Source organism: Macrotis lagotis, chromosome X (genome assembly GCF_037893015.1).
Source record: "Macrotis lagotis isolate mMagLag1 chromosome X, bilby.v1.9.chrom.fasta, whole genome shotgun sequence".
Taxonomy (NCBI): Eukaryota; Metazoa; Chordata; class Mammalia; order Peramelemorphia; family Peramelidae; genus Macrotis; species Macrotis lagotis.
In genome coordinates, this window is record NC_133666.1 from 67,413,341 (window position 1) to 67,439,674 (window position 26,334).

General features: G+C 44.3%; 1 protein-coding gene across 3 annotated transcripts; it reads left to right on the forward strand.

The window, feature by feature from the left end:
- Positions 1-104: 104 nt before the first annotated feature.
- CSTF2 (cleavage stimulation factor subunit 2) lies at positions 105-25,351 on the forward strand. Of its 3 annotated transcripts, XM_074208298.1 has the most exons (15): positions 105-213; positions 1,850-1,928; positions 2,180-2,349; positions 6,922-7,058; positions 7,466-7,585; positions 7,702-7,821; positions 8,708-8,822; positions 9,598-9,660; positions 11,370-11,429; positions 12,023-12,164; positions 12,686-12,858; positions 13,513-13,769; positions 18,779-18,874; positions 20,521-20,646; positions 24,493-25,351. In XM_074208298.1, the coding sequence occupies exons 1-14, from the start codon at positions 156-158 to the stop codon at positions 20,641-20,643; spliced, it is 1,713 nt and encodes a 570-aa protein (XP_074064399.1). In that variant the 5' UTR covers positions 105-155; the 3' UTR covers positions 20,644-20,646; positions 24,493-25,351. The 3 variants fall into 3 exon arrangements, with proteins under 3 accessions (XP_074064399.1, XP_074064400.1, XP_074064401.1); XM_074208299.1 differs by lacking the exon at positions 11,370-11,429; XM_074208300.1 differs by lacking the exons at positions 1,850-1,928; positions 2,180-2,349 and having other exon boundaries at positions 114-213.
- Positions 25,352-26,334: the final 983 nt, after the last annotated feature.

Sequence of the window (26,334 nt, forward strand, 5' to 3'; positions counted from 1 at the left end):
AGGAAGCCGGCGCCGCGCCCCCGGCTGGGAGGGGCCAAGCCGCCGCCGCGGGCCAATAGCGAGGAGCCGGCCACAGGAAGGGCCCGCCCCCCCCGCGCCCGAACGGAAGTGCGGGACGCTCCTGTCTTCGCAAGAGGAAGGCTCCCCGGACGGCCATGGCGGGCCTGGCGGTCCGAGATCCTGCAGTAGACCGCTCCCTGCGTTCCGTCTTCGGTGAGTGGTCTCCTCCGTGGGAGGGCTGCACGCCACGGTGCCGCGGCCTGGAGGTGGGCGCCGTCCGCCCCGAGGCGGGAGGCGGCAAAAAAAAGCCCAGAGCGATCGGGGAAGAGGGAGCGGGCGGGAGCGTTCGCCGCACCAGGGGCGGCTCGCCGGGGCGGGGGACTTCGCCGGGGCCGGCCCTCCGAGGCGGGAGCGTTCGCCGGGCCAGGGGCGGCCCTCCGGGGCGGGGGACTTCGCCGGGGCCGGCCCTCCGGGGCGGGAGCGTTCGCCGGGCCAGGGGCGGCCCTCCGGGGCGGGGGACTTCGCCGGGGCCGGCCCTCCGGGGCGGGAGCGTTCGCTGGGCCAGGGGCGGCCCTCCGGGGCGGGGGACTTCGCCGGGGCCGGCCCTCCGGGGCGGGAGCGTTCGCCGGGCCAGGGGCGGCCCTCCGGGGCGGGGGACTTCGCCGGGGCCGGCCCTCCGGGGCGGGAGCGTTCGCTGGGCCAGGGGCGGCTCGCCGGGGCGGGGGACTTCGCCGGGGCCGGCCCTCGGGGCGGGGGACTTCGCCAGGGCCGGCCCGTTGGGGCGGGCCCGCCGGGGCGGGGGGGGGGACCTGCTGAGGCGGGGGGGGGGGGGGTGAGGGGCTGAGAAGGAGGAGACTGGCCGCGGAGGGACCCGCCGAGGCGGGGCTGTTCGTTCGGCGGCCGGGCGGGAGGGGCGTGTGCGCCTCCCCGGGAGCCCAGTGGCAGCGGCAGCAGCGGCGGCGGAGCGCTCGCAGGCTAGGCGGGGGGGGGAGGGGACTCGCGGCGTCTGGCTGGGCGCTGGGGGGCTGCCGGGCGCTCGGCTCTGCCCTGCCCGCGCGCTCCAGCCCCGACGGCGGGGGCGGCGGCCGGCCGGCGGGCGAGCCAATGGAGCCCCAGAAGGGCGAGTGGGCCGGCCGGAGCTCCGAGGAGGAGCGCGGGGCCGGCGGCTTGGGCTCCTCGGAATCGGGCTCCGGCAGCGGCCCCCAGGGCCCCCCCCGGGCCCCGCGGCGGCGCCGAAAGAGAGGACAGCGCTCGCGCCGGATACGCAACCGGAACCGGCGTCGGGCTCTCCGCTTGGGGCTCGAGTGGCACCACCGGGCCCCAATGGAGCGCAGAGGGACATTCCGCTCCTTCCCCCAGCTCTGGGACCAGACGGCCCGGAGATGCAGCTGGCGGCCCCACCGCCCCCAGGGGCGCAGGTGGCTGACGGCCTGCACGCCGTCCCCCTTGTTAGGTAACTCCGGGCCGGCCTCCGGAGGGGCGGGGGCGGGGTGGGCTGCTGGTGCCGGCCCTTTGGGCCCGGTGCAGGGCCTGGCCGGGGAAGCCATTTTTAAATCTCGGCTGAAGCTGGGGAAGTCGGCATCGGCAACACGGAGGTGGGGGGGGGGCGGAGTGGGAGTCTGGAGACCGCCCCTGGCTGGGGGAGGGGGCCAGAAGGAAATGGAGGGAAATGTGCTCAACGGCAGAGAAGTTGGAAATCGAGGCGCCCTAGTGGAAGAGCGGAAAGCCCAGCGCTCCCCCTACAGTCGAGCTCTTCTGCTGTGGAACAGGTGTTTGCTTCCAGGCGCTGCGGCGGTTCCCGGAGTGATCCGTGCCATTGCCAACTGATTTCCTCTCCTTTGTTCCTCAGTGGGGAATATTCCCTATGAAGCCACAGAAGAGCAGTTAAAGGACATCTTCTCCGAAGTCGGACCAGTTGTGAGTTTCAGGTAAAAAAGGGTCATCCTCCTTCCTGAGACTTCTCTTCTTAGTGTTTTGCTGAAGAATACTTTGGGATTACTAAATCGTCATCGAACTGAGACATAAGCTGAAAAGGTTAATCCTTCCCAGTCTCGACATAAGATAGACAGGGGAAAAGCTTCCCACGCTAGAATTAAAGTTTTGTCCCGATAGAGAAAAAGGAACGAAGGCCTGGAGTAGTTCCCTCTCTAACAGTTCTGCTTCGGATTCTCCCATGCAGGTTGGTATACGATCGAGAGACAGGAAAACCAAAGGGTTATGGATTTTGTGAATATCAAGACCAAGAAACAGCCCTGAGTGCAATGCGAAACCTGAACGGTCGGGAGTTCAGTGGGAGAGCTCTTCGAGTGGACAATGCGGCTAGTGAGAAGAACAAGGAGGAACTAAAGAGTGAGTCCCCAGCTCAGAAACGTTGTGGGTTCCATGAGCTGCTGGGCTTGGGGATACAAAAGATTCCCATTTCTGGACTGCAGTAAACTATTCGGTTCCCCCCGGTAAATCACTACAAGATACAGCAAGAGAGGGCAAGAATAAAATATTGCACCTTAAGGACGTTCCATAAATGACAACCTTAACTTGAATTGGCCTGAAGATCCTCAGTTACTAGGAGGCATGGCTTAAAACTTGAACTCTGAGGCTGATGTTAATGTATCCTTAATACTAACCACTTTAGTAATGATTGAACATTTAGAAAGTTGCAGCATTTCCATGACACTCATTCACAATTGACCATCTTTTAAACTTTATGTCCTCATATCTGTGAAAAAGAGTTGAGGGGCAGTTAGGTGGCGTAATGGATAAAGCACCAGCCCTGGAGTCAGGAGTACCTGGATTCAAATCCGGCCTCAAACATTTAATAATGACCTAGCTGTGTGGCCTAGGGCAACCCACTTAACCCCATTTACCTTGCAAAAACCTAAAAAAGAAAAAAGTTGGGAAACCCTGTCTTCTACTGTAGAATTAGAGCTTTTTACTGATTTGTAAAGTTGGCTAGACTAACCTCAGCAAGATCAAACAGATGCTAAGGAGAAAAATGCAGAGCTGTTTATTTTTTATTGCCCTTCGGCAACTTCCACTTGTTATTTTATAAAATACACTCACAAAAGTGACTCAGATTACAAACTTCAGTCTTATCCAACTGTTTTAGTTTTTTGTTTTGTTTTGTTTTTCAAGGCAGTGGGGCTAATTGGTTTGCCCAAGGCCACAAAGCTACAATATTATTTTTACAATTTTTCTCCCAATCTTACTTCCCTCCCCCAACCCCCCCCCCCCATTGAAAGGAATCTGTCAGTCTTCATTTTGTTTCCAAGTTCTACATTAATCCAAATTGAGGGTGATAAGAAAGAAATCATATTGTTAAGGAAGAAACAAAAAGTCTTTAAGACATAACAAGAACAGACAATAAGATATCTGGTGGGGGGTTTTTCCCTAAATTAAAGGGAATAGTCCTTGAACTTTGTTCAAACTCCACACTTCTTTCTCTGGCTACAGATGATATTCTCTATTTGCAAACAGCCCAAAATTGTCCCTGGTTGTACCACTGATGGAATGAGCTGCTCTCTCAAGTTTGTACAACATCCCCATCCCCCGTGTTGCTGTTAGGGTGTACAGTGTTCTTCTGGTTGTGCTCATCTCACTCAGCATCAGGTCATGCAAATCCCTCCAGTCTTCCCTCAATTCCCGTCCCCCCTGGTTTCTAATAGAAAAATAGTGTTCCATGACATACATAGACCACAGTTTCCTAAGCCATTCCCCAAATGAAAGACATTTATTTGATTTCCAATTCTTTGACATAACAAACAGGTCTGCTCTGAACCTTTTGGGGCAAGTGATGTTTTTACCCTTTTTCATCATCTCTTCAGGGTATAGACCCAGTAGTAGTATTGCTGCATCAAAGGGAATGCTCATTTTTGTTGCCCTTTGAGCATAGTTCCAAATTTCTCTCCAGAAAACTTGGATGAGTTCACAGCTCCACAAACAATGTAATAGTGTCACAGATTTCCCACAACCCTTCCAACAATGATCATTATCTTTCTGGTCCTATTAGCCGATCTGAGAAGTGTGAGGTGCTACCTGAGATACTTTAATTTGCATTTCTCTAATAATTAATGATTTAGAACAATTTTTCATATGGCTATGGATTGCTTTGATCTCATCTGTAAATTGCCTTTCCATATCCTTTGACCATTTGTCAACTGGGGAATTACTTTTTTGTTTTGTTTTGTATATCAAAGAGAGACTTTTTATCCCAATACCTGGACTCTTTGGGTTTATCAAACAGCAGATTACTATAATCATATCCTGCTAATGCACCTAGTCTATTCCACTGGTCCACCAGTCTATTTCTTAGCCAATACCAAATAGTTTAGATGACTGATGCTTTATAAGATAATGTTAGATCAGGCAGGGCTAAGCCCCCTTCTTTTGCACTTTTTTTCATTAAATTCCTGGAAATTCTTGACTTTTCCTTTCTCCATTTGAATTTACTTACCACTTTTTCTAACTCATTAAAGTAATTTTTTGGCATTTTGATTGATAGGGCACTAAAACAGGTATTTTAGTTTGGATAGAATTGTCATTTTTATTATATTAGCTCTACCTATCCATGAGTAGTTGATATTTGCCCAGTTATTTAAATCTGATTTAATTTCTGTGAGAAGTGTTTTGTAATTGTTTTCAAAAAGTTTCTGAGTCTGTCTTGGCAAATAGACTCCCAGGTATTTTATATTGTCTGAGGTTACTTTGAATGGGATTTCTCTTTCTAGCTCTTCCTGCTGTATTTTGCTAGACATATATAGAGAAGTTGAGGATTTATGAGGGTTCATTTTATAACCTGCCACTTTCCTAAATTTCTAGTTGTTTCCAGTAGTTTTTTGGATGATTTCTTGGCATTCTCTAGGTAGAGCATCATGTCATCTGCAAAGATTGAGAGTTTTGTCTCTTCCTTCTCAATTCTAATTCCTTTGATTTCTTTTTCTTCTCTAATTGCTGAGGCTACCATTTCAAATACGATATTGAATAGTAGTGGTGATAATGGGCACCCTTGCTTCAGATCTTATTGGGAATGCCTCTAGCCTCTCCCCATTGGATATAATGCTTGTTGATGGTTTCAGATACAGCTAGATAATTGTTAAGGGTCTGAGGCCAGATTTGAAGTCAGGTACTCCTGACTCCAGGGCCGGTGCTCTATCCACTGCGCCACCTAGCCGCCCACCTCCTCCAACTTTTAATCCCTACATACATAACTTCAGAGGGAACAAACATTAAGAGTGCTAGAAATACTAATCACATTGATTAAACAAGAAGAATAAATTGAGGGAATAAGCGTATGCAAAAAGAAAGCTAGTGTGACATTTTGCCGATGATATTATGGTATAGTTTACTCTAAAGAATCAACTAAAAATTCATTGAAAGAATGAAATAAGCAAAATTAGAGGATATCAAATAAATATACCTAAGTCATTAGCATTCCTTTATATTACTACTGAACCCAGTAAGAAAAGATCAAATCTACTTAAAATAACTCCAAAGTATTTTAAAATATTTGGCAGGCTCCCTATCAGAATACTCATAAGAACTATACGAATCCATCTACAAAGCACTTGATGAAAAAAGAAATCTAAATAATTGAAGAAATAATAATTTCTCATGGACAGATGAAGTGAATCAGATCAAAATCACTACAGCACTTACATCAACTATTGAGTGCTATACCATTCAGTCTGCCTAATGATTTATGGTACTCCAGAAAACTAAAAGGAATTTTCATCTAGAGGAACAAAAGGTCAAAAATGTCATGACAAATATAAGGAGGACAGAAGGGCATCTACCGGTATTAGATCTCAAACTTGATACCTCAAAGCAGTAATTAATCGTCAAAACTAATTAGTATGGATTAAAAACAAGGGGTCAGTGGAATAGATTAGGTGTACAGCATAGCATAGCAAAGCAAATGAACACAGTAGCCTAGTGTTCCATGGACCCACAGCTCCTAGCTGCTGTATTAATGACTCGCTGTTTGACAAAAACTGCTAGGAAAACTGAACTGCTGTCTCGTAGAAATTAGGAAAAAACTAAGAGACTAACACCAAGATAAACTACAAATGGATACTTGAACCCAGATAGCAAAGTTCACATCATAAAGAAAGCATATTTTAAAAAAGAAAACCATCTCTTTAACTACAAAATCTTTTCTCTCCACTTATATTAAGAACTACCAGCCTGAAATGGAAATAGCTTTTTATTTAATACAGAATGCATGTCTTCATTTAATCCCACCCACCCCCCCACAAAAGAGAGTGTGTGTGTGTGTGTGTGTGTATATATATATATATATATATATATATATATATATATATATATATATATATATATATATATGCTTCCAACTCAGTAGATGGAATGACTTCCTGGTAGTTTAGAGTTCATCCATTTATGCCTTGTCACTTGCTACCAGAATCCCAGTCAATGTAATAAAGAATTTCAACATTTTTTTAAATCTCTTGTCTTAAGAATCCAGGAGCTGGGGGTGCAGCTAGGTGACACAATGGATAGAGCACAAGCCCTGGAGTCAGGAGGACCTGAGTTCAGTTCAGGCCTCAGACACTTAATAATTGCCTAGCTATGTGACCTTGGCAAGTCACAACTCCATTGCCTTAAATCATTTTTTCTAATTAAAAAAATCCAGAAGCTTAGATGATGATAGGTATTTGCTTCCCAAGGACTCCACTGATAGAGTAAAAGGGAAGGGAATGCCTGTGCCCCAAATGCTCTAGGCCAGGAAAGTTATTACCATAATTTATATGGCATCTTCATATAGTTGTCCAGATGTGACCCCTGCAGGACTTACAAAACTTTAAATCTGTAACAGTTTAAAGATGCTAATGTTAAGAAGCAGCTCTACATCTGAAATCATTTGATTTGAGGTTTGATTTTGGATTTTGTTATATTCATCCTGTTTAGGCCTTGGCACTGGTGCCCCTATCATTGAATCTCCCTATGGAGAGCCCGTCAGCCCTGAAGATGCCCCAGAATCCATTAGTAGAGCAGTTGCAAGCTTACCACCAGAACAGATGTTTGAACTGATGAAACAAATGAAGGTAGGAAATTTAAAACAGATGGAAGCTATCACACTGAAAGAGCAATCCCAAATGTTAAGAGACTGTTTCCCTTGGAGGGTGGTGTAGCCACATTTATGAATGTGGCACTCTCCTTAGTTCCTTCAGGATTTTGTATCATTGGCATTCTCTTATACCAGAGAAAACATGTACTCCTTATTTTTGTAGACCAAGAGGAACTAGCCCTTGAACTGTGGGGAGCACATAGAAAATCTAACCCAGTTTTTTTGGGGAGGGATAATTAAACAGGCCCTTGCAGACCCGAAGTTTAGTGGGGTGCCTGCTCATGGCAGCTCCCCAGGGTGGGGCCCCTCAGATTCAGGGCTTTTACTGCATTACTTCACTCCAAGTAACCATGGGACCGGATTATCTTGTATTTCTTTGCCCAGCTTTGTGTACAGAACAGTCCCCAAGAAGCACGGAACATGCTGCTCCAGAACCCACAGCTAGCCTATGCTTTGCTACAGGCTCAAGTTGTGATGCGTATTGTGGATCCAGAGATTGCACTTGTAAGTTCTGATTGCCTGCAGAAGTGACTTACTCCTCCGTGGTGGAGGCAGTGCTTGGCAAATTGTCCTGTTACTGCCCATGGGCAGCTCTGTATATATTTATCTCTTTCCCATAGAAAATTCTGCATCGCCAGGCAAATATCCCATCTTTGATTCAAGGCAACCCACAGTCTGGCCAAGGACCTACTGTATCAATGAACCAGCCGAATTCTCAAGCCTCTCAACCACAGCCCTTGGTAGGGGTTTTACTAATGAGCATTTCTGTCTGTATTAGAATGATAACGGTCTCTTGTGAGGGTACAATGAAAAGTTGAGGTGAAAGAGAAAAGGAAGTTAGACATTGTCCAAGTGAAAACTATTTTCTGGTTGTGGTGTGTACATCTGTGATGACCTCACACTTGTTTTTGAGCCAGTCCTCTCCTCACTTTTTGCTGGTCTCTGGCTTGGTGCACAGCAGTAGTGATCCCCTTCAAATCCAATCCAAAGTGATCCCCTTCAAATCCAATCCAACTCAGCATAGTCCTGGACACATTCTGCAGTTAATAAATGCTTATTCTCTTCCACTCTGCATGAAAAACTTGGGTGTGTACCTCATAGTGTGAGAAGTGACCTCTCTTCCAAAGGCAACCCAGAGCATTTCGGTAGACAGGAGTGAGAAGTTTTGCCTTCTTAAAAGCATCATTGCTTTTGAGGCCTTTCTAGAAAGAGAGCTTCAGCTTTATGTGCCTGCCTTTATTTTCACTTGGTTGCCTGGTCCCCGTCCTCACCCCCCTCAGTCTCCATTGAGAGGAATTATCTGGGGACACCATGGGTGGCCCCCATCGATTGTTCCGGGATGTCAAAAGAGCATACATACACCAAGGTTTGTCCAGTCCCAGATGAACTGAATTTGGGATATCACTTTCTGTTGTACAAATAGTTACACAAACCATTCCTCTGAAGACCTGGGAGGGCTTTATCTGTGGCTTTTTTTTTTCTTGTGAGAGAGCATATCATCTGGACATAGTAGTGGAGTGGGATGGTTAGAGTAATCAGAGAATTTAGGGTTATCATTATCAACTAGTACATTTATCAAATTTCTACAGGGTGATGGGACAGGCTCTGATTTCTTTTTTTGTTCAGGGTGGGATGCATGTCAATGGAGCTCCTCTGATGCAACCCTCTCTGCCTGGTGGTGTTCCCACACCAGGAGCAATGCCCACTGCAGGACCTGGCCCTGGCCCCTTGGCTCCCGGAGGTAAGCTGGGCTTCAAATTCTCAGTCTTGTGACAATCGATTCACTCCATAGGAGAGCCGAGGCTCTTTGCAGTTGTGTGATTCTGTGAAACAGTCCATGAAAAGTGCTTGGCAAGTGTGAGGGTAACTGCTGATGACTGGTGGTGAGTGTTGTTGTGGAATTGCCTCTGGGCATGTCCACCTCTCTGACCACAGTTAGGATAACTTGGTCGATAGCATTCTCTTTCTGACAAAGATGGAATGAAAGTCCAAATTAATCCTTTGAACCCAGTAGGAAAAGGAAGGAAGGTCTTGAGCATAGACTAGTCTGGATCTCTCATCTCTTTTACCTGTGAGTTAATGTAGTGCTTTGGAGCTTTGAGATAGTAAAAGGTGAAGAGAAGCAGAGACCCTTTGCTCTATAATCTGCCTTTGGTCAGGACTTGAGAAGACCTTGGCCACAGTTTGCTTCCCAGCTCACGGCACATGGAGTCTGAGGCCCAGTTCTTCTGTTTGTCTAGCCATGGAGGAACAGGCACATGACACTGGCACTGTACCTTGTGAAGAGGTGACAACACTCAGCTGAGGCGTTTCCTGAGTGACGGAAGGTGCTTGTTCTTCATGCAGGGCCTAGATGGTAGTCTGTAAAACAATAACTGCCCCCGTCATCCAGTTGTAATGACTTGAAGGGGAAAGAGACAGGAATTGAGATCACAAACTGCCTTTTGTGGGATTACTATTTTATGGAAGGAAGAAGTGAATTGTGGGCTTTGATTACTTTGACATTTGTCTTCTAGGTGGAATGCCATCCAAAGTTGGAATGCCTGGCGGTGGGCCGGTAACCCTGGACCGGGGACAAGGTATGTACTATGACTAACACAGATCACTTACAGTGCCTGAATCCTCCAGGACATTCATTTAGTAAGGTAAAGCCCAAATACACGAGCATCTGGCTGATAAAGCCAAATAACCCTCAGCCTAAGGTACATGGGACAGCCCTTTTTTTTTCTGGTGGGTTTGTAGTCACAGCTGCAAACGGGCGCTCGGTTTCCCTCTCCTTGTACAATGAATGCTGGCTGGTGAGTGGCCAAAGGGAAGAGTTTACATACAGCATGGAGCCAGGGTGCTTCAAAGCCATGGAGGGGAGTAGAGGCCAGTGAAACCTTCATGACTTGGGTCTGTCGTACCATGACAGCGATGGCAGCAACGACGTTGTCGGTGTCACTGCACACAGACTCTTGATCACAGTAGCAACAGCATCCCCAAGCTTTCTGTCTTCTCTCTCTGTGTGGCCAGATCCTAAAAGCAAAGAGAATGTTCGTTTGCAACGAGAGCCAGGAGCTTCAGCAGTTGTCTTCCCCAAATGACCCTTAAATGTCTTTAGCATTCTCAGTCTCGGAAGCATCAAACCCCCCCTTCAAGGTGTGCTGAGCAAAAAGTGGCTGGCAAGGAAGACCTTTGGACAAAGCAAGGCCTTAAGGCCATGTTCTACCCTCCTCATTTCAAACTGGTGCACTGGGGAAGGTTCCTGCAGTGACAGTTTACTTCACAGATGACTGACAGCAATCCACCAAGTTTCCTGATCCTGGGCAGGCCCTTTCCCCTGCAGGGTCTGTATGCTTTGACTGTAGGTAGGTGGATAGGGATGGCCCAGAAGAGAAAAGGGGAAGAGTTTTTTTGGTAGTAGTTCTTCTTGCCTGCCTGGAGAGGCTGCAGGAGTCGGGCTTTCTCTTGCCTTTCTTTCCAGGATCATCTGTCCTAGAATTCTTGCTTCTCCTGCATACTTGCCTTGATTATAGGAGACAGGGAGATGGCCCAAGAGGCCTGCAAACCGGATACCTCCCTGCCTTCTACTGCCTGCATCCTCCCAGCCCTTCATCTGCCTGCATTTTTAGTACTTTCATAATGGTCTCCTTGGTGTTCAGAGCCCATCCTCCTTGTGCTTGGCTCTCCAGCATCTCCATCGTTTCTTTCCTCTGAAAGGCTTTTTTCTTCTTCTCAGACTCTGTCACTTTGTCCTTGCATCTGAAGCTTCCTCTGGTGTTGGCTGCTTTTGTGTTTGTGCTGTGGCTTTGCTTGCACCACCTCCTGTGTTTTAGGGGCATTTCCTCAGTCAACCCTACCCTCCAAGCTTGATCTTCTCTGTCTGCCCTGTTTTGCTTGCGTGCATGTGGCTATATTGGATGATGCTGATTCATTTTCTGTCTCATACAGCACAGGAGTTTTTAGGAAGAAAAGAGATTGTAGCAGAAGGAATGATTGAGGGAGGTTCGAATCACTTCTGAGGCACATCTGGGCAGCAGCCTTGCTTGCCTCCTTTCTTTTGGATAACCTGATCATAGGCAACTTCTGGGAAGCCACCTTCCCAAAGTCCAACTGTGATTCAGTCACACAAAGAATTTACTCTAGGGCCAAAGGGCAAACTATTGATCTAGGAATGGTTTTAGCTTTGGCAAGCATGTGTCCAAATCTGCAGATGTGGGGCTGTGGGGGGGGGGGGGTGCAGTGGGTGTGAAGGCCATTTATGTCTCTGCTCTTTTTCCTTCTCTTTAACTTGCTGTTTACCCAGGGACCCTACAGCACTCGCCCGTGGGACCTGCCGGGCCTGCACCAATTGAGCGAGTTCAAGGTACCCATGGTGACTGCGGGTTCCCTGTGCTTGTGTTCAGGGTGGGGCATAAGAGGAAGAGAGCTGTCTGGCAGTCAGCTTTTGTTGAGAACCCCCACGAGGTGACACTTTGGCTTTGCTTTTCCTTGGGGGGGAAATTGACCAGTTGGATGTTTGACATCAGGAGACTAAGATGGAATAGCGATAGTCTGTAGGATGGCAAGCAGTCTTTCCCTGGCTAAGAGGTCCTTGGAGGCAGGCATAGTGATGAGTTGGTTTTCTAAGGCCACGGTGCCGTTTGTGACATGGATATTGGGCCGAGTTATGAATTCTAAGCAAAATCCCGAAGGATCGATTTCCGCAAGGAGGGGCAGAAGGCCTCATTGCCATTTCCACAGCTGCCGCCACCACCACCACCACTGCCGCTGCAGCACAGGCTTTGCTTGCTCGTTTGCTTTCTTTTCTTAAACTTCAGTAGTAGTCTTCGGGGATGAGGCCTCCTTCTGAACCCTTGGATGTCTGAATTTTGAGGACTATGGTGCATCCCAAGGCTTACTCTGAATGTGTTTACTTGGGTTTTCATTGGGCTAATTCCCTGTTTGTTTCCCTGGCAGTGCCAATGCCAGACCCCAGAGCCCCTATGCAACGCGGACCTATGCCTGCTGGTGGCCCACCTCCTCGAGGTCTTTTAGGAGATGCTCCAAATGACCCACGTGGAGGGACTTTGCTCTCAGTTACTGGAGAAGTAGAACCCAGGTAAGCAAACCCAGACCAAGAAGGATGAGATCTACATAATTCGTATCCCCTTTTGGGGACCTAAGACTTCCTGTATCAGTTGTGTCCCCTCCCCCTCAAAAAAGTGAACTCTTCTTGGATGCTCTCCAGGTCTGAGTGCATTGTGGACCAGAAGTGTAGGTCGCAGAACTGAACTCACTGGCTATTATTTCCTTGACAGTGTCCAAGAGCAGAAGCTCAGGAAGATGGGCAGAATTAGATGATTTCTACACTTTGTGTATAACTATGGGTAACACCCAATCAAAATATGGTATGACATAGTTCCCTATCACAGGATTGTGCTGCCATTTGAAGAACATGCTGGCAGTACCCAAATTGTTTGTGCAGCTCTGCTGAGGACTCATTTAGTTGGGCAATAACAATCCTCTTCCTCCTGCCAGTATGTAGAGTTAAGCTTTGGTGTTAGGCTTGTGGTGAATCTCTGCTTCTTTATCTTTTTCCTGACTGACTCCTATCTTTTTCCCTTCCCTCTCTACCTGCAGAGGTTACTTGGGACCACCCCATCAGGGTCCTCCCATGCACCATGTCCCTGGTCATGATAATCGTGGCCCTCCCCATGAGATGAGGGGAGGACCACTGGGAGAACCTCGGCCTCTAATGGGAGAGCCCAGAGGACCCATGCTGGATCAGAGAGGTCCACCCATGGATGGTAGAGGTAAGGGGAGGCCCATTACATGGAGCTTATCAACATGGTAGGTGTTGTCACTTGTGAGCCCCAGGGGGCCAGGGATTTTGTTTTTCAAAAGAGAAAAGAGGGTGCAGTGAATAGAACACCAGCCCTGGGGTCAGGAGGAACTGAGTTCAAATCCAGCCTTAGACACTTGAGGCTTAATAGCTGTGGGACCTTGAGCAAACCACTTAACTCCATTGCCTCATAAAAACGAAAATTAAGAAGAAAAAAAGAGGTGAGGGGGATACCTCATGTAATAGGAAAGAAATGGGCATGTAGCAATCTTGGCTCCAGAGGCCTGACAGTAAAACACCCCTTCCTCTAAGGAGAGACAGTTGTGTAGAGGCTTGGTTGCTACACAGGCTTGGCTAGCGTATCAGGTCGGTTTGTTGTGGGGAATGAGGTATTGACAAATGACAGTGATATTGGGCAGGGGGACCACAGTCAGAGTTATTATAAAGAAATGAAGATGAATAGAGAGTAATTGGCTGGCAGTGTGTGACACATACAGCAGACTGGACAACTTTAGGCTAAGTTACATTTGAATTTCATTCATTCCCTGGATGTTTACCTTGTCCAAACAGTAAGTCTCTCTGTCTTCGAATTGCTAGCTCTGGCTCTGCTTAACTCTCCCCACAGGTGGAAGAGACCCCAGAGGAATGGATGCCAGAGCCATGGAGGCGAGAGCCATGGAAGCCAGAGGCATGGAAGCTAGAGCAATGGAAGCCAGAGGAATGGAGGCCCGAAGCTTAGAATCAAGAGCCATGGAGGCTAGGGCTATGGATGCAAGAGGAATGGAAACAAGAGGCCCTGGCCCCAGAGGCCCAATGCCTGGAGGACTCCAGGGACCTGGGCCAATGAGCATGGGAGCAGGTGGCCCTCAGGGACCTAGACAGGTATGTATATCTCCTCTTCCTCTCTTAACAAGTCTTGATTATTCTAGTCAGGGGTTAATTGACTACTTCTTCCTTCTTCCTTGCTATGTCTCAAGTCCTTGGGTATGAGAAACCTGGTGTGTGAGATTCTGATTCAGGTGTTTTATATGACTCCTTTTTGGCCACTGAAGCTAGATCCTAGAGACTAAGGTTCTCCTGCTGGGCCATGGTGTCTTTGTATTCAGAGCCAAGGCTAGTATTTTAGGACTAGAGGAGCAAGAGGAAAATAATGGGAGAAATATAGCCAGTGAACAAGCAGCTGGTAGGTTCAAAGACTGTTGAGCCACAGACTATAGCCTGATCTAGAATAAACAAAGCCCCAGGGTGTTGAGTGGTTTGTGAATGCTCCCATATCAAAACCTCCTGATCTCATTGCCCTGCCTCCTCTTTTCTTCCTTAATTATCCTTTTAGAAACTAAGCAGAATACAAATAATTCTGCTTGCTTGAGTACAGTATCTTCCTTCTCACCCAGTTCTTCCCTCCAAGTCCCCAGTAGAAGTTTGTGGCCATTGACTCTCCTTTACTTTGCCTCTTTTGATCAGTAATATGTACCCCATTTTTCATCACCTTGTAATATTCCAAAGAGTATTTAACCATTTGCAGTTTCTCAGGAATCACCCTCTTGGTTTCCGTCCTGATGTCCCTGAGGAGGAGATCTGGGTTCTAGGTTCTGTCACCCTAGGCAGTCGACCTCTCTGCTCTTTGCAGATCTTAAGAGTAACAGGAAAAGTGACAACCTACCGACATATTTCCCTCTTCCCATCTTTGTTTCTTCTGCCTTTCCCCTTCCTTGCCTCTTTCCCTCTTTTCCCCATTCAAATTGCTTTTCTCTCCTTCTGGGGAAGGTGTATGTCTGCCTTTCTCCCCCTCAGGGATAAGGGGGCTCTCTTTTGTTCCCTGCCTCCCGACTCCATCCTCTGTCTTCCTCCTTGTCTGCTTCTGCCCCTTCCTTTCTCTATTCATGGGCTGCACCTTCCACCTGCAGTGGAAGAAACACTTTCATGGTATATCATATACAGCTTGAGAGTATTTTTTAGTGGATAATCAGATGAGTTGAACGTTTTGTTTTGTTTTTCCTGGAAGTTAGAGTTTGCCTTCAACCTCTGTAACCCTCTGCCCTTGAATTTTTCCCCCCACTTAGAATACATAAAGCCTCAGTAGAAAAAAAAATTCTTCAACCAAGCTCTGTTGACTTTTTAGTGACTCTGTTAATGGGGTTTGCTGCGAAAAGTTCTAAAAAGCTGCCAAAGTAACACAGGATTCAGAAATGTGTTTATGCCCTTTTTGCTTTTATGTTATTATTGATATATATCATTTATATGTGTAACATATAAATGAAGTAATAATACTTAACATTAATAATTAAAAATGGCTTCTTGGTTTCTCTTCACCAGTAAATGCTCGGAAACCAATAGTTGTGAGAGAAGATGAAAAGAAGATTAAAGTTAGTAAGCATTTTAAATCAGCCATCAAATGAACAAAATCCCAAGTCAGAATTTAAATAGGGGGCGGGCACTAAATGAAATCCACTTTGACCAAGCCTTGAACAGAGTCTAGGTGAAGGATTGACAACAGCCAGCAAGACTCACTGAAGACTGCCCCTGGGAAGGCCAGGCCCTCCCACTTAGCCCCCCAGCAGGATTTCCCCTTACGGCTAGGGGGCTAACTGCAAAGGGGTGAACCACTAGTAGTTGTCTGGGATCCATCTGAGCAGGTTGCCTTGGGCAGGGGCTCCCTCTTCCAGCTCTCCTCTCTTGACTTGTTTCGAGTTCTTGGGGAATTTGGGGCTATTGTTACATAGGGTTCTAGTACTGTTTGGATTTGCCAGCAAAAACTGTATGTGGGGCTGTTGTTTTTAGGAAGTTGATGTCGGCGTGGGTTCTGAGACCTTTGGTAAAAAGTTGCCTATTTCTGCCTCAGTGGAAACCCCAGCTGAAACCTTAATCAGAGCCCTGGAGCTTTTTCCGCCCTCTTATTTAAAGCGTCCTTGGCAGGTATTAGAGCCTTGCCCCCAGAACACAGAATATCTGTCTGGGCTGGTTTCCTAAAGAATCAGCCCTAGCTGGCATCTGTCCTGCCTCTGAAGGCAGCTGTTACTCTTTTTCCTCCTGAAACTTCCCTGAGTACATCATCTGCCAAAGGGGTTTCTTTGATTTCCTCATCACCTATGCTGATTCTCTCAGTTCCTTTTTTGTTTTGTTTTTATGGTTTGCATTTCCAGTGCCATATTAATAACAGGGCTTCATCACAGACATCCTTTTCTTCACCCCTAGAGCTGATGCACAAGTGCCCCATTTCTCCCCAAGGCAAAGAATACTTGCTCTTGGGCTTTAGATACCTGCAGATGAAAGAAAACCTCCATTGATTCCTGTGCTTTCTAGTGTTTTTACTAGGAATGAATGTTGGATTTTGTCAAGTCTTTTCTGTACCTCTTGATAATCATGGAACTTTTCTTGTTTTTGTTATTGCTATGGTCAACTGTGCTTGTAGTTTGCCTAATATCAAGCCACTCTGCATTCCTGGTATAGTTATGTATAGGGGTGTGTGTGTGTGTGTGTGTGTGTGTGTGTGTTTATACATATCTATATGATATATTGCTTTCATGTCTTTGCTTATATTTTATTTTATATTTTTGCTTCAATATTCATTAGGGAGATTGGTCTTTGAGGTTTTTTCTGGTTTTGTTCTCCCTGGTTTAAATATCAAAGCTATATTTGAGTCAAAGACAGAATTTGGCAAAACTCCTTTATTTTTCCAAGCAGTTTCTATATTGTTGAAATGAATTGTTCTTTAAACACTTGGTAGGATTCACTTGTAAATCCATCTGGGCCCAAGTTTCTTTTTCCTCAGGAGCTCATTTATGGGTTGTTCAATTTCTTTTCCTAAAATAGGTTTATTTAAGGATTCTGTTTCCTCTTCAGGGGAATTTTCTAGCTTCCATAGGAAATGTTTTTATCTTCCAGAACATATGCTGTCTGTCTGTCTGTATGTCTGTCATCAGTTCTGATTTCGATGCCAGATGTTATTATTTTTCTTAGAGAACCCCCCCTCTTCTGTCTGTCTAGATGTCGGTCATGAGTTGGAGCTTCCATGGTAGGTATTACTACTTAGCTACAGAACCCACCCTTTCTCTCCTTCTGTCCATCTGTCTAATGTCAGTTTCCTTTCCTTTGACAGATGTCACTCCTTTTCCTAGTGAACACATTCTCTCTTTTTGTCTCTCTGTCCATTCTAACTAGATTGACTTTTCTATGGTACACTCAACTGTTTATTTGTCTTCCATCACTTTTGGCTTCCCATAAGTGTTTAACTATTTTTTCCTACAGAATAACATTATTGTCTGTCTGTCTTTAGTTCCAACTTCAGTAGCAAATGTTATTACTTTTCCTCCAAAACTCAGGGTATACCATCAACTCCTTTGTAGAAAGCAGTTTTTGCTTCCTCTTTGCCTATGCTTATTCCTTCAATCCTTTTTTCTGATCTTATTGCTGTAGCTGGTAATTCTAATACAATATTGAATAGTAATGGTGATCATGGATATCTTTCCTTCCCATCTCCCCCATCCTATTTAAAAGTGTTGTTGTTCATCCCCATTACAGATACTGGTTGATTTTTAGATATGGACCAATTTCTCTTTTAAGAGAATCTCCATTTATTCTCATGTTTTCTAGGCTTTTAATAAGAATGAGTGTAGTACTTTGCCAAAACCTCTTTCTCAGTTTATTGAGATAATCATGCTTTTGTTGTTTTGTTTTTTATATAGTCAGTTATGCTGATAGTTTCCCTAATTTTGAACCGACCCCGCATTTCTGGTATAAATTGAACCTGATCTTCCTATATGTTCTTTGTTATATCTTCTTATAATCACCTTGCTGGTGTTCGGTTTAAAATTTTTGCATCAATCTTCGTCAGGGAAATTGGTCTCGAGTTTTCTTTCCCTGGTTTAGGTATCAAAACTCCTATTTGGCTCACAGAAGGAATTTGGTAGGACTTTTTTTTATCTGTTTTTTCAGTTCCTATCATGTTGAAATTGTTTGTTTTCTAAGTGTTTGCTAGGATTCTCTTGTAAATCCATCTGGTTCTAGGGTTCTTTTTCTTAAGATCATTTATGCTTATTCAGTTTTGTTTTTTTTTAAATGGGCTTATTTCTTCTTCTGTTAATCTGGGCAGTTTTCCAAGCTTCTCCTTTCCTACAAAACATTCCCTGACTCTGTCAGTCATGAATTCTAGCTTCCATGACAGTTGTTACTACTTTTACTACAAATCACACTCCTCTGTCTGTCTGTCTGTCTGTCTCTCTCTCTCTCTCTCTCTCTCTCTCTCTCTCTCTCTCTCATCACTTCTACCTTCCATGACAGGTGTTAAGTGCTTTTCCTACATAATACACCCACTCCCATAATCAGAGAGGTCTATTTTCTCATCTTTTTCTCTAGGGCCAATTGTTGTCATAATTATGCAACTTTCTTTTGGGATTTATTGTTCTTTCTTTTGAGGTTGTTAGAGTCATTTTATATGCTTCTACTTCTTGCCTCTGCAGCAAAGGTTCAGTTCCTCAAATTTAATTTCATATAAAGCTTTTCTATTATATTCATATACCATAATTTGTTGAGCCATTCCCCTATTTGATGGATACTCACTTTGTTTACAGTTTTTGGTTACTCCAGAGAGCATTGCTATGACCAGTGTGGTATATATGAGACCTTTCTTTCTTCCTTTGACCTTGGGATCTGGGCAGATCCTTGGTGTTTAGACTAGCAGTGGAGTAGATCTCCAAGTCGAGAGGTTTTGAGGTTCCTAATTTCATGTTGTTCTCCTGAGTGGTTGAACCAATTCACAGCTTCACCACCAGCAGATGAATGGGTCACACACTTATTTCTTCTGCTTTGCAATGCTAATTTTGATTCCGATTCCCTGTTACCTATGTCTCCAAAACTCATCTTGTCCTTTTCTCCTGTCTTTGGGCACACAGGTCCCAGGTATGCAGGGATCTAGTCTCCAGGGAGGAGCTCAACCTGGGGGATTTAGTCCAGGACAGAACCAAGTCACTCCACAGGACCATGAAAAGGTAAGAGATGCCTCTTCTCCATGGGGCACATGCACAGAATGAAGTTGTTGAGCAATAGTTCCGTGCATGAGGGATTTTCTGTGTCCATTCGGGGTGGTGATTTTTTTCAGGTACTGGTAACATGGATCTGCCCTGGAAACTAAAAAGGTTTGGGATCTGTGTTTTCCTGACCTGGTCCAGTGTGCTGGGAAAAAAGACTGAGGGATTTGAAGAAAGGAATGCCAGAGCTTGTCAACAAAAGGAAATCCCCCTACTCTTGATTTACATAAGGGACCTTTGGGCGATTTTTCATATGACTATAGATAGCTTTGATTTCATCTTCTGAGAATTGTCCTTTGATATTTGTCAATTGGGAAATGACTTGGTTCTTTATGAATTTAACTCAGTTCTCTATATATTTTAGAAATGTTTCCTTTGTCAGAAACACTAGTTGTAAAAATGGTTTCCTAATCTACTGCATTCCTTCTGATCTTGGTTACAGTGGTTTTGTTTGTGCAAAAGTTTCTTAATTTAATGAAATCAAAAATATCCAGTTTAGTTTTTATAATGATGTCTATCTCTTCTTTGGTCATAAACTGCTCCCCTTTCCATAGATCTGACAGGTAAACTATTCGTTGTTCTCCTAATTTGTTTATAGTATTGTCTTTTATGTCTAAATCCTGCACCCATTTTGACCTTATCTTGGTATAAAGTATGAGATGTTGGTCTAATTCTAGTTTCTGCCACACTATCTTCTAGTTTTCTCAGCAGTTTTTATTGAAGAGTTCTTATCCCAGAAGGTGGACTCTTTTGATTATCAAACAGCAGATTGCTAGAATCATTTCCTGCTTTCTCTTTTGCTCCTTATCTAGTCCACTGACCCACCACTCTATTTTTTAGCCAGTAGCAGATGGTTTTGATGACTGATGCTTTATAGTATAATTTTAGATCTGGTATAACTATAACTAAGCTGTCTTCTTTTGCTTTTTTTTTCCATTAACTTCCTTGATATTCTTGACATTTTGTCCCTCCATATGAATTGTTACTATTTTTTCTAGCTCATTAAAGTAATTTTTTGGAAGTTTGATTGTTATGGCACTAAATAAGTAGTTTAATTTAAGTATAATTGTCATTTTTATTATATTAACCTGGTCTATCCGTGAGTGGTTGATATATTTGCCCAGTTATTGAGATCTGATTTTATTTGTGTGAAAGTGTTTTATAGTTGTTTTCATAGAGTCTGCCTTGGCAGGTAGACTCCCAAGTATTTTATGTTGTCTGATATTATTTTAAATGGGATTTTTCCTTATATCTCTTGCTGCTACATCTTGTTAGTGATATATAGAAAGACTGAGGATTTATGGGAGTTTATTTTATATCCTGCAACTTTGCTAAAGTTGCTAATTGTTTCCAGTAGTTTTTTAGGGTTCTCTAGGTATACCATCATGTCATCTCTGTGTGGAGTTTTATTTGCAAGCAGGTTTCTCTATTTGCCTTTTCCCTGCCACCTTCTTGTTGCCTTACTTCCTTTGTTTAAAATGGCCTTTCTTTTTCCCCTGGCCACACATATAATTCTTCTGCTGCCTTGGTAGGCAGATGATGGCAATGGGGACTTAATGTAGCTGCTGTTATTACAGTTCCATAATTGTCTTCCTTTCTATCCACAGGCTGCTTTGATTATGCAAGTGCTCCAACTGACTGCAGACCAAATTGCCATGCTGCCTCCTGAGCAACGGCAGAGTATCCTGATCTTGAAGGAACAAATTCAGAAATCTACTGGTGCCCCTTGAATGGTGAGTAAACAAATGTCCAGCTGGGGAGGACAGAGGACTGGAATGGTCTGCTTGGGTTGTTTCCATCTTCTCCCCAAATGCTCAGTCTAAGAAACTATTTGTTCTCCTGGATCACTGCTCTGTTTCTACAGGACCAGGCCAGCCCCTGGTGTTGTTTTTTAGGCCACAGACCCATAGGTGAGAATTCTCAGATCCAAGTTAATCACCTCGGCTGTGATCACATATAGAGCATTTCAATAAATGTCCATGTAGCTTAGTAACCAGTACATTTACTTGTGAAGCAAATTCTGATGTGCCAAGAATAGAGCATGTAGCCAAGGAAGCAAATGGTCCCAAAAAATCCACCATAAACTCCCAATAGGTTTTAAAATGAATTATTACATAGCTCATCACACATTATCACATACCTTTCCTCCTTGTCTTACTCATCTTCCATATAAACTTATCGTGACACATCTTGAAAAAGATTTCTGTGTATAGTTGGTTCAGTTTGAAATTCTGATCTCCAACATCTTTGAGATTCAATAACTTTACTGGAAAGTAACTCAACTCCTTTGTTTCTGGATTGAGTTTCTCTCCTCTCTTACCTCTTTCTTTCACTGTGAAGATGACCTTGGGCTCTCAAAGGTTTACCAGCTAAGAGTCATAACAGCCACAAAGCACAAATCTGGACACTTTGATATAGCTGTGCTACCTTTTAGAACATCTTTGGGTCCTGTCTCCCAGTTGGTATATTCTGGGGATCCATCCTTGGTACTAGCAGGGCAGTCATTTTTTTTTTAATTTTATTTCTCCAATTACCTGCAATGGTAGTTTTTCCCACATTCATTCATTTGCAAGTTTATGAGTTGCACATTTTTCTACCACCCTCCCTTCCCTTCCCCTCCCCATGCCAGTGGAACAGTCTTGTAAAAGTTGTACATGTATATTCATGTTTAACATGTTTACATATTATATCATGTTGTGAAAGAGGAATTACAAAGAGAAAGGAAAAACTTAAAAGGAATTTTAAAAATGTGAACATGGTATGCTTTGCTCTACATTCAGACTCACTAGTTTTTTCTCTGGATGCGAATGGCATTGTCCATAGTAGGTCTCTCAGGGTTGTTCTTGGTCACTGAATTGCTGAGAGGAGCTGCATCCAAAATTGTTGATGTCTCACACTCTTGCTGTTACTGTGTGCAGTGTTCTCCTGATTCTGCTCGCTTCACTCACCATCAGTTCGTGCAAGTCTTTTCACACTTCTCCAAAGGCCGACCATCATTTCTTATGGAACAATAGAGTACTCATCACATTCATATACCACAATTTGTTTAGCCATTTCCCAATTGAAGGACATCCCCTCAGTTTCTAATTCTTGACCACTACAAAAAGCTGCTTTAAGTATTTGTGAACATATGGGATTTTTCCCGGTTTTTTTTTATGATCTCTTTGGGATTTCAACCGAGTATTGATATTGATGGGTCAAAGGGTATGATCAGTTTTATTGCTCTTCGGATATAGTTCCAGATTGCTTTCCAGAATGCCAGCCAGTGGTCTTATTGCATAATGGGGACTAGTCCCCACATCAGTCAAACTGTAAACATTTATTAAGCATCTGTTAGGGGCCTGGCACTGTGCCAAGTGCTGGGAAGACAAAGAAAGGCAAGGATACAGCTTCTACTCATCAGTAACCCACAAGTGAACAGCTATGTACAGAAAAATTTTATGCATACAGGATAAAAATCATAGAGGGAGAGAAGGCTTCCTGGCATTGAGTTGAGACTTAAAGGAAGGGAGGTCAGTAGGCAGAGCTAAAGAGGGGGAACATTCCAGGTGTGGGAGATAGCCAAAGAGAAGGTCCAGAGCCAAGATATGGAATGAACAACCAGGAGGTCAGTGCTGCCAGATGGAAGAGGGAGATTATGGAGGTTGTGAAGAATTTTGTTTCGGATCCTGGAGGAAACAGGGAGCCCCTGGGATTTAGTGAGTTGGCAACATGGTTGGGTCTGCACTTTCAGAGAATCTGAGCTGCTATTGCAAAATTTCACAGCTAGAACACAGCAATTTAAGGAAGTACACACAAATGACAGTAAACGTTCCAGGTGGCATGGGCTAGTCACTTCTTCTATTCCTGCCACACCATGTCCTTTTATACACAAACTCATCAGAATGTCCACAATTTCAAATTTCTGCTTTGCGCTAAAATGTGAATTCAGAGCGGTCTCTTTCCTCCCAGTTACTGACTGACCTGCTTTCTTTCTTCAATGTGGCCGTTCCAGTAACATCTTTGCTTTCAAAACAACAAAAATTAAACTTTTTTGCTCCACTGATAAAGCCACAGACTATACTTAGGGGTTTTGAATTATTGTTCCTTGTGATAGAGGAAATCTCCCTCTCTTCCACTTTATTCATTTCTAGTTATCTTGTCTATAGTGTGAAAAAAAATGGTTGGAGGTTTGGGGAAGATTGTTTGAGCCTTCCTGGTTTTTGCACATAACTCACTTCAGAGCTTTGCTTGATAGCAGCAAGCAGAGTGTGTTGGGTGAGGTTTTCCACAGACAGAATCTGCAGTCAAAGGCAGGACTCTGCTACCAAGCTTTGCCCCAGCCAGTCATGAGCCACCACAGTCACTGCCCATCACTGACCATGCTTGTACTCAACTCTATGAGCACTGGACTGATTTGTTCCATGCTCTTGTCTCCTAGCAGGTCCTGAAAGATGGCATGAGATGAGGGGATGGGGGGAGAAACAGTCTTTAGCCATCTCAGAGCATGGTGGCAGTTGGTACTTAGAAATGAATGTCCTCACTAAGGATTCTCCTTCAAGTGTGTCAAAAGAGTACTTGGTGATCCCATCTGACTGGGAAGGGTGAAGTTGAGGCCACTGTGGTTGCCTCTGGCCTGCAGCCCCTCTTCTGTGGAAGCTATGATGTTCATTTCAAAGTGCTGCAAAGGTTCAGCTGCTACTTCAGAATGTCCAATTACAGGACAAGGTACTGTAGAACAGTCTCTGGCTCTGGCATCAGAAGATCTGCCTCTCCCACTAATTACTTCCTTTGTAATAAGTGACCTTGTACAAGTCACTTCACATTTGCCTTCCTTTTCCTCCCAAGTACAAGCATATACAAGTGTCTTTGGAGTCTGAGTTTGGATATCCCTGGGAGGCACCACGTGAACATGAATTAGCAGAATTCTTTGAAAATGTTTTCAGGCCTCTGGCCACCCTTTGAAGCATTGCAGTCAAAATTTGATATAAATCTTACTAGTTCATCATAGACCACAAGCGTGTTTATACACTGTTCCTGGCCCAGGAAATGTATAATATTATCTGGTTTGGGCCCAGGAGTGGGAGAAGAGCCTCATCCTGGTCTTCCATGAATGGTTACTCTGAGGAATAGACCTGGTGGGGGGGGGGGGCATATGTGCATAATTCAGTCTAGCAGCTCCAGATGCTGAACATTGGCTGGGTCTGTATTTTCTGACCCTGGGAGATCTTTCTTTGAAGATTTAATCTGTTAAAGTAGTTTCTATTCTAGTTTGTTGGGAAGAATCAGCAGCATTCTTTGTAATTGAAAATGCACAGGAAAAAACAACCAACCTATGATTGGGGGCAGAGGCAGGTGGGTCCTGTACTCAGTACTCCAGATGAATTGACCTGGAACTGGCTCTTATAAGCTGTTGTAGGAGTTTCTTCTTATACTTCTGCGTGACAGTGTGCCTCCATCCTTGCAAGTAACAATCAGAAATCTGTAGGGAGGCTCCAACTGCTTCCCTCCTCCTCCACACCTTAGAAGCTTGCTCCCTGTAGTCTGGTGTGGTCCTAGGACCCTTTCCACACTAATGGATTCTCAACTTGTTATTGTAGGTTTAAAGAATGCTTGACAGAAACCCTGGGTGTCCAATTTCATAATATGAAGGAGGATCCAGAATCTGAAGTTTCTGTATTCCCAACACTTGAATGAGAAGATAGCTGATAATTCCACAGGAGTTCAAATTGTTTGTTTTGGGTTTGTTGGGGGTGGGGGGGGGCATTGATCTGTTACATGAATTGAAACTTAATTTTCCCTGGTATTTGCATTTAGCCTCCCCACTGAATTCAAGATATGTTCTATCCTTTGTACATTGAGACAAGACCAGGGAATTTGTTGTTGCTTTTGTATCAGTTGAAGACTGTGGGGCAGTGTGTATTAAATTGTGGCCTTTTCTGTCCTCCCTGACCTATATTCCCCAGCTCTATCTTGTTTGTGTGGCAGTAATTAATTGAACAAACATTAAGTGCTTCTGTATGCAAAGCATCATGCTAATCATCCTTCTTCATGGTCAGTCATCATCTATACGATTTTCCAAAATCAGTTCAATTTGTTTCTAGCCAAAATAACAAAGGTGTGTCTTTTTGGAAACTATTTAGAATGTACCACTCTGTATCTAACATGAGAAAATAATAAAAGAATTGAGCTGCAGGTGCTTGAAAAAAATTTAGCAGGAAAACCGTTGAGACAGGCAACAAAAGCAATGCCATTGGCACAACAGTATGTTGCTTCTAGAAAAGTCCAAATAGCATGATGGGTTTTTATGTCAATAGCAGATGGATTCAGTGTACATCGTTATGAGCTAAAGCAAAGATGCTGTGTTTGGGGGCATCAGAGAAACAGATGGCGTTTGCCTGTTCTGTAAAAAAGCTCTCAGGTCTTTGGAAAGGCAATAAAAACTGTTTTTGAAAAGAGGTTTGTGCTGTCTTGTTTTTTATCTTAGTCATTTGCAGATAGGGTGCTTTTGCCCAGTTCCTCTGCTAACTTTGAACTCAAGACTTAGTAACAAAGCCTGGTTGGCAAATCAGTTTGTAAAACTTGGTTCCCATGGTGGGCCTCTCTCCTGATGAGAAAGAGGCAGCTTTCATTTTCTGTTTTCTAATACTAAGATCAGTCATTTAAAAAGTGCATTTAAGGTAAAAAGAAGTCCCCTTCCCTTTATTTCCATTACTGTGGTACTGGTCTTTATCACACTCTGAGTGCTTACTTTACCCTACTTCAGTCTAGATGAGTCTTCCTGAATTGCCTTCCATTTCACTGACTTGCCATTTCCTCTTATATAACAATGTTCTAGTGAATCTAGATAGCATAGTTTGTTCAGCCCATCTCTAGTTAATAGATGCATGGTATATAAAATCGATTTAAAAGGAAACTAAGCCCATATCAAGTAAAGTGAGAACTGAAAACCCCAAATCCAGGCCTTTTCCTGACATCTGGACATTGCTTTGGGCCTGTGATGTGATTGGCTTCCAGTTGTACTACTTTGGTTATGAATAGTTAGGAATAAGCCTAGATGATATATTAGGGCTTTCTAACATGAGTATATTGCCCTCTGAAAAGCCCAGTTCAAATGCTGAGAGCTGGCTGCCATACATCACTGCTTTTTCCTTGCGGATTATAGAAGACCAGCCTTATCTGTTCATCTCTCCAGTCTGTCCTGTCTAAAATTCTTACTTGGACCAGCAGCATCCAGAGGTATGTAGGGAAAGACCACAATTGTTCTCTATTACGTGAAGGGAGAATGTGCTTGATAATAATCTGTCATTCAGGAATAGCTAGGAATCATCCACAGACCTATTTCTTTTTGCATCCTGTGCTGCCTCTTTAGATTACTTGCAAGCAAATCTATTAAGAGGCTCAAAGAATGCCATGAGAATGTCCCAAACCTGAGATTTATA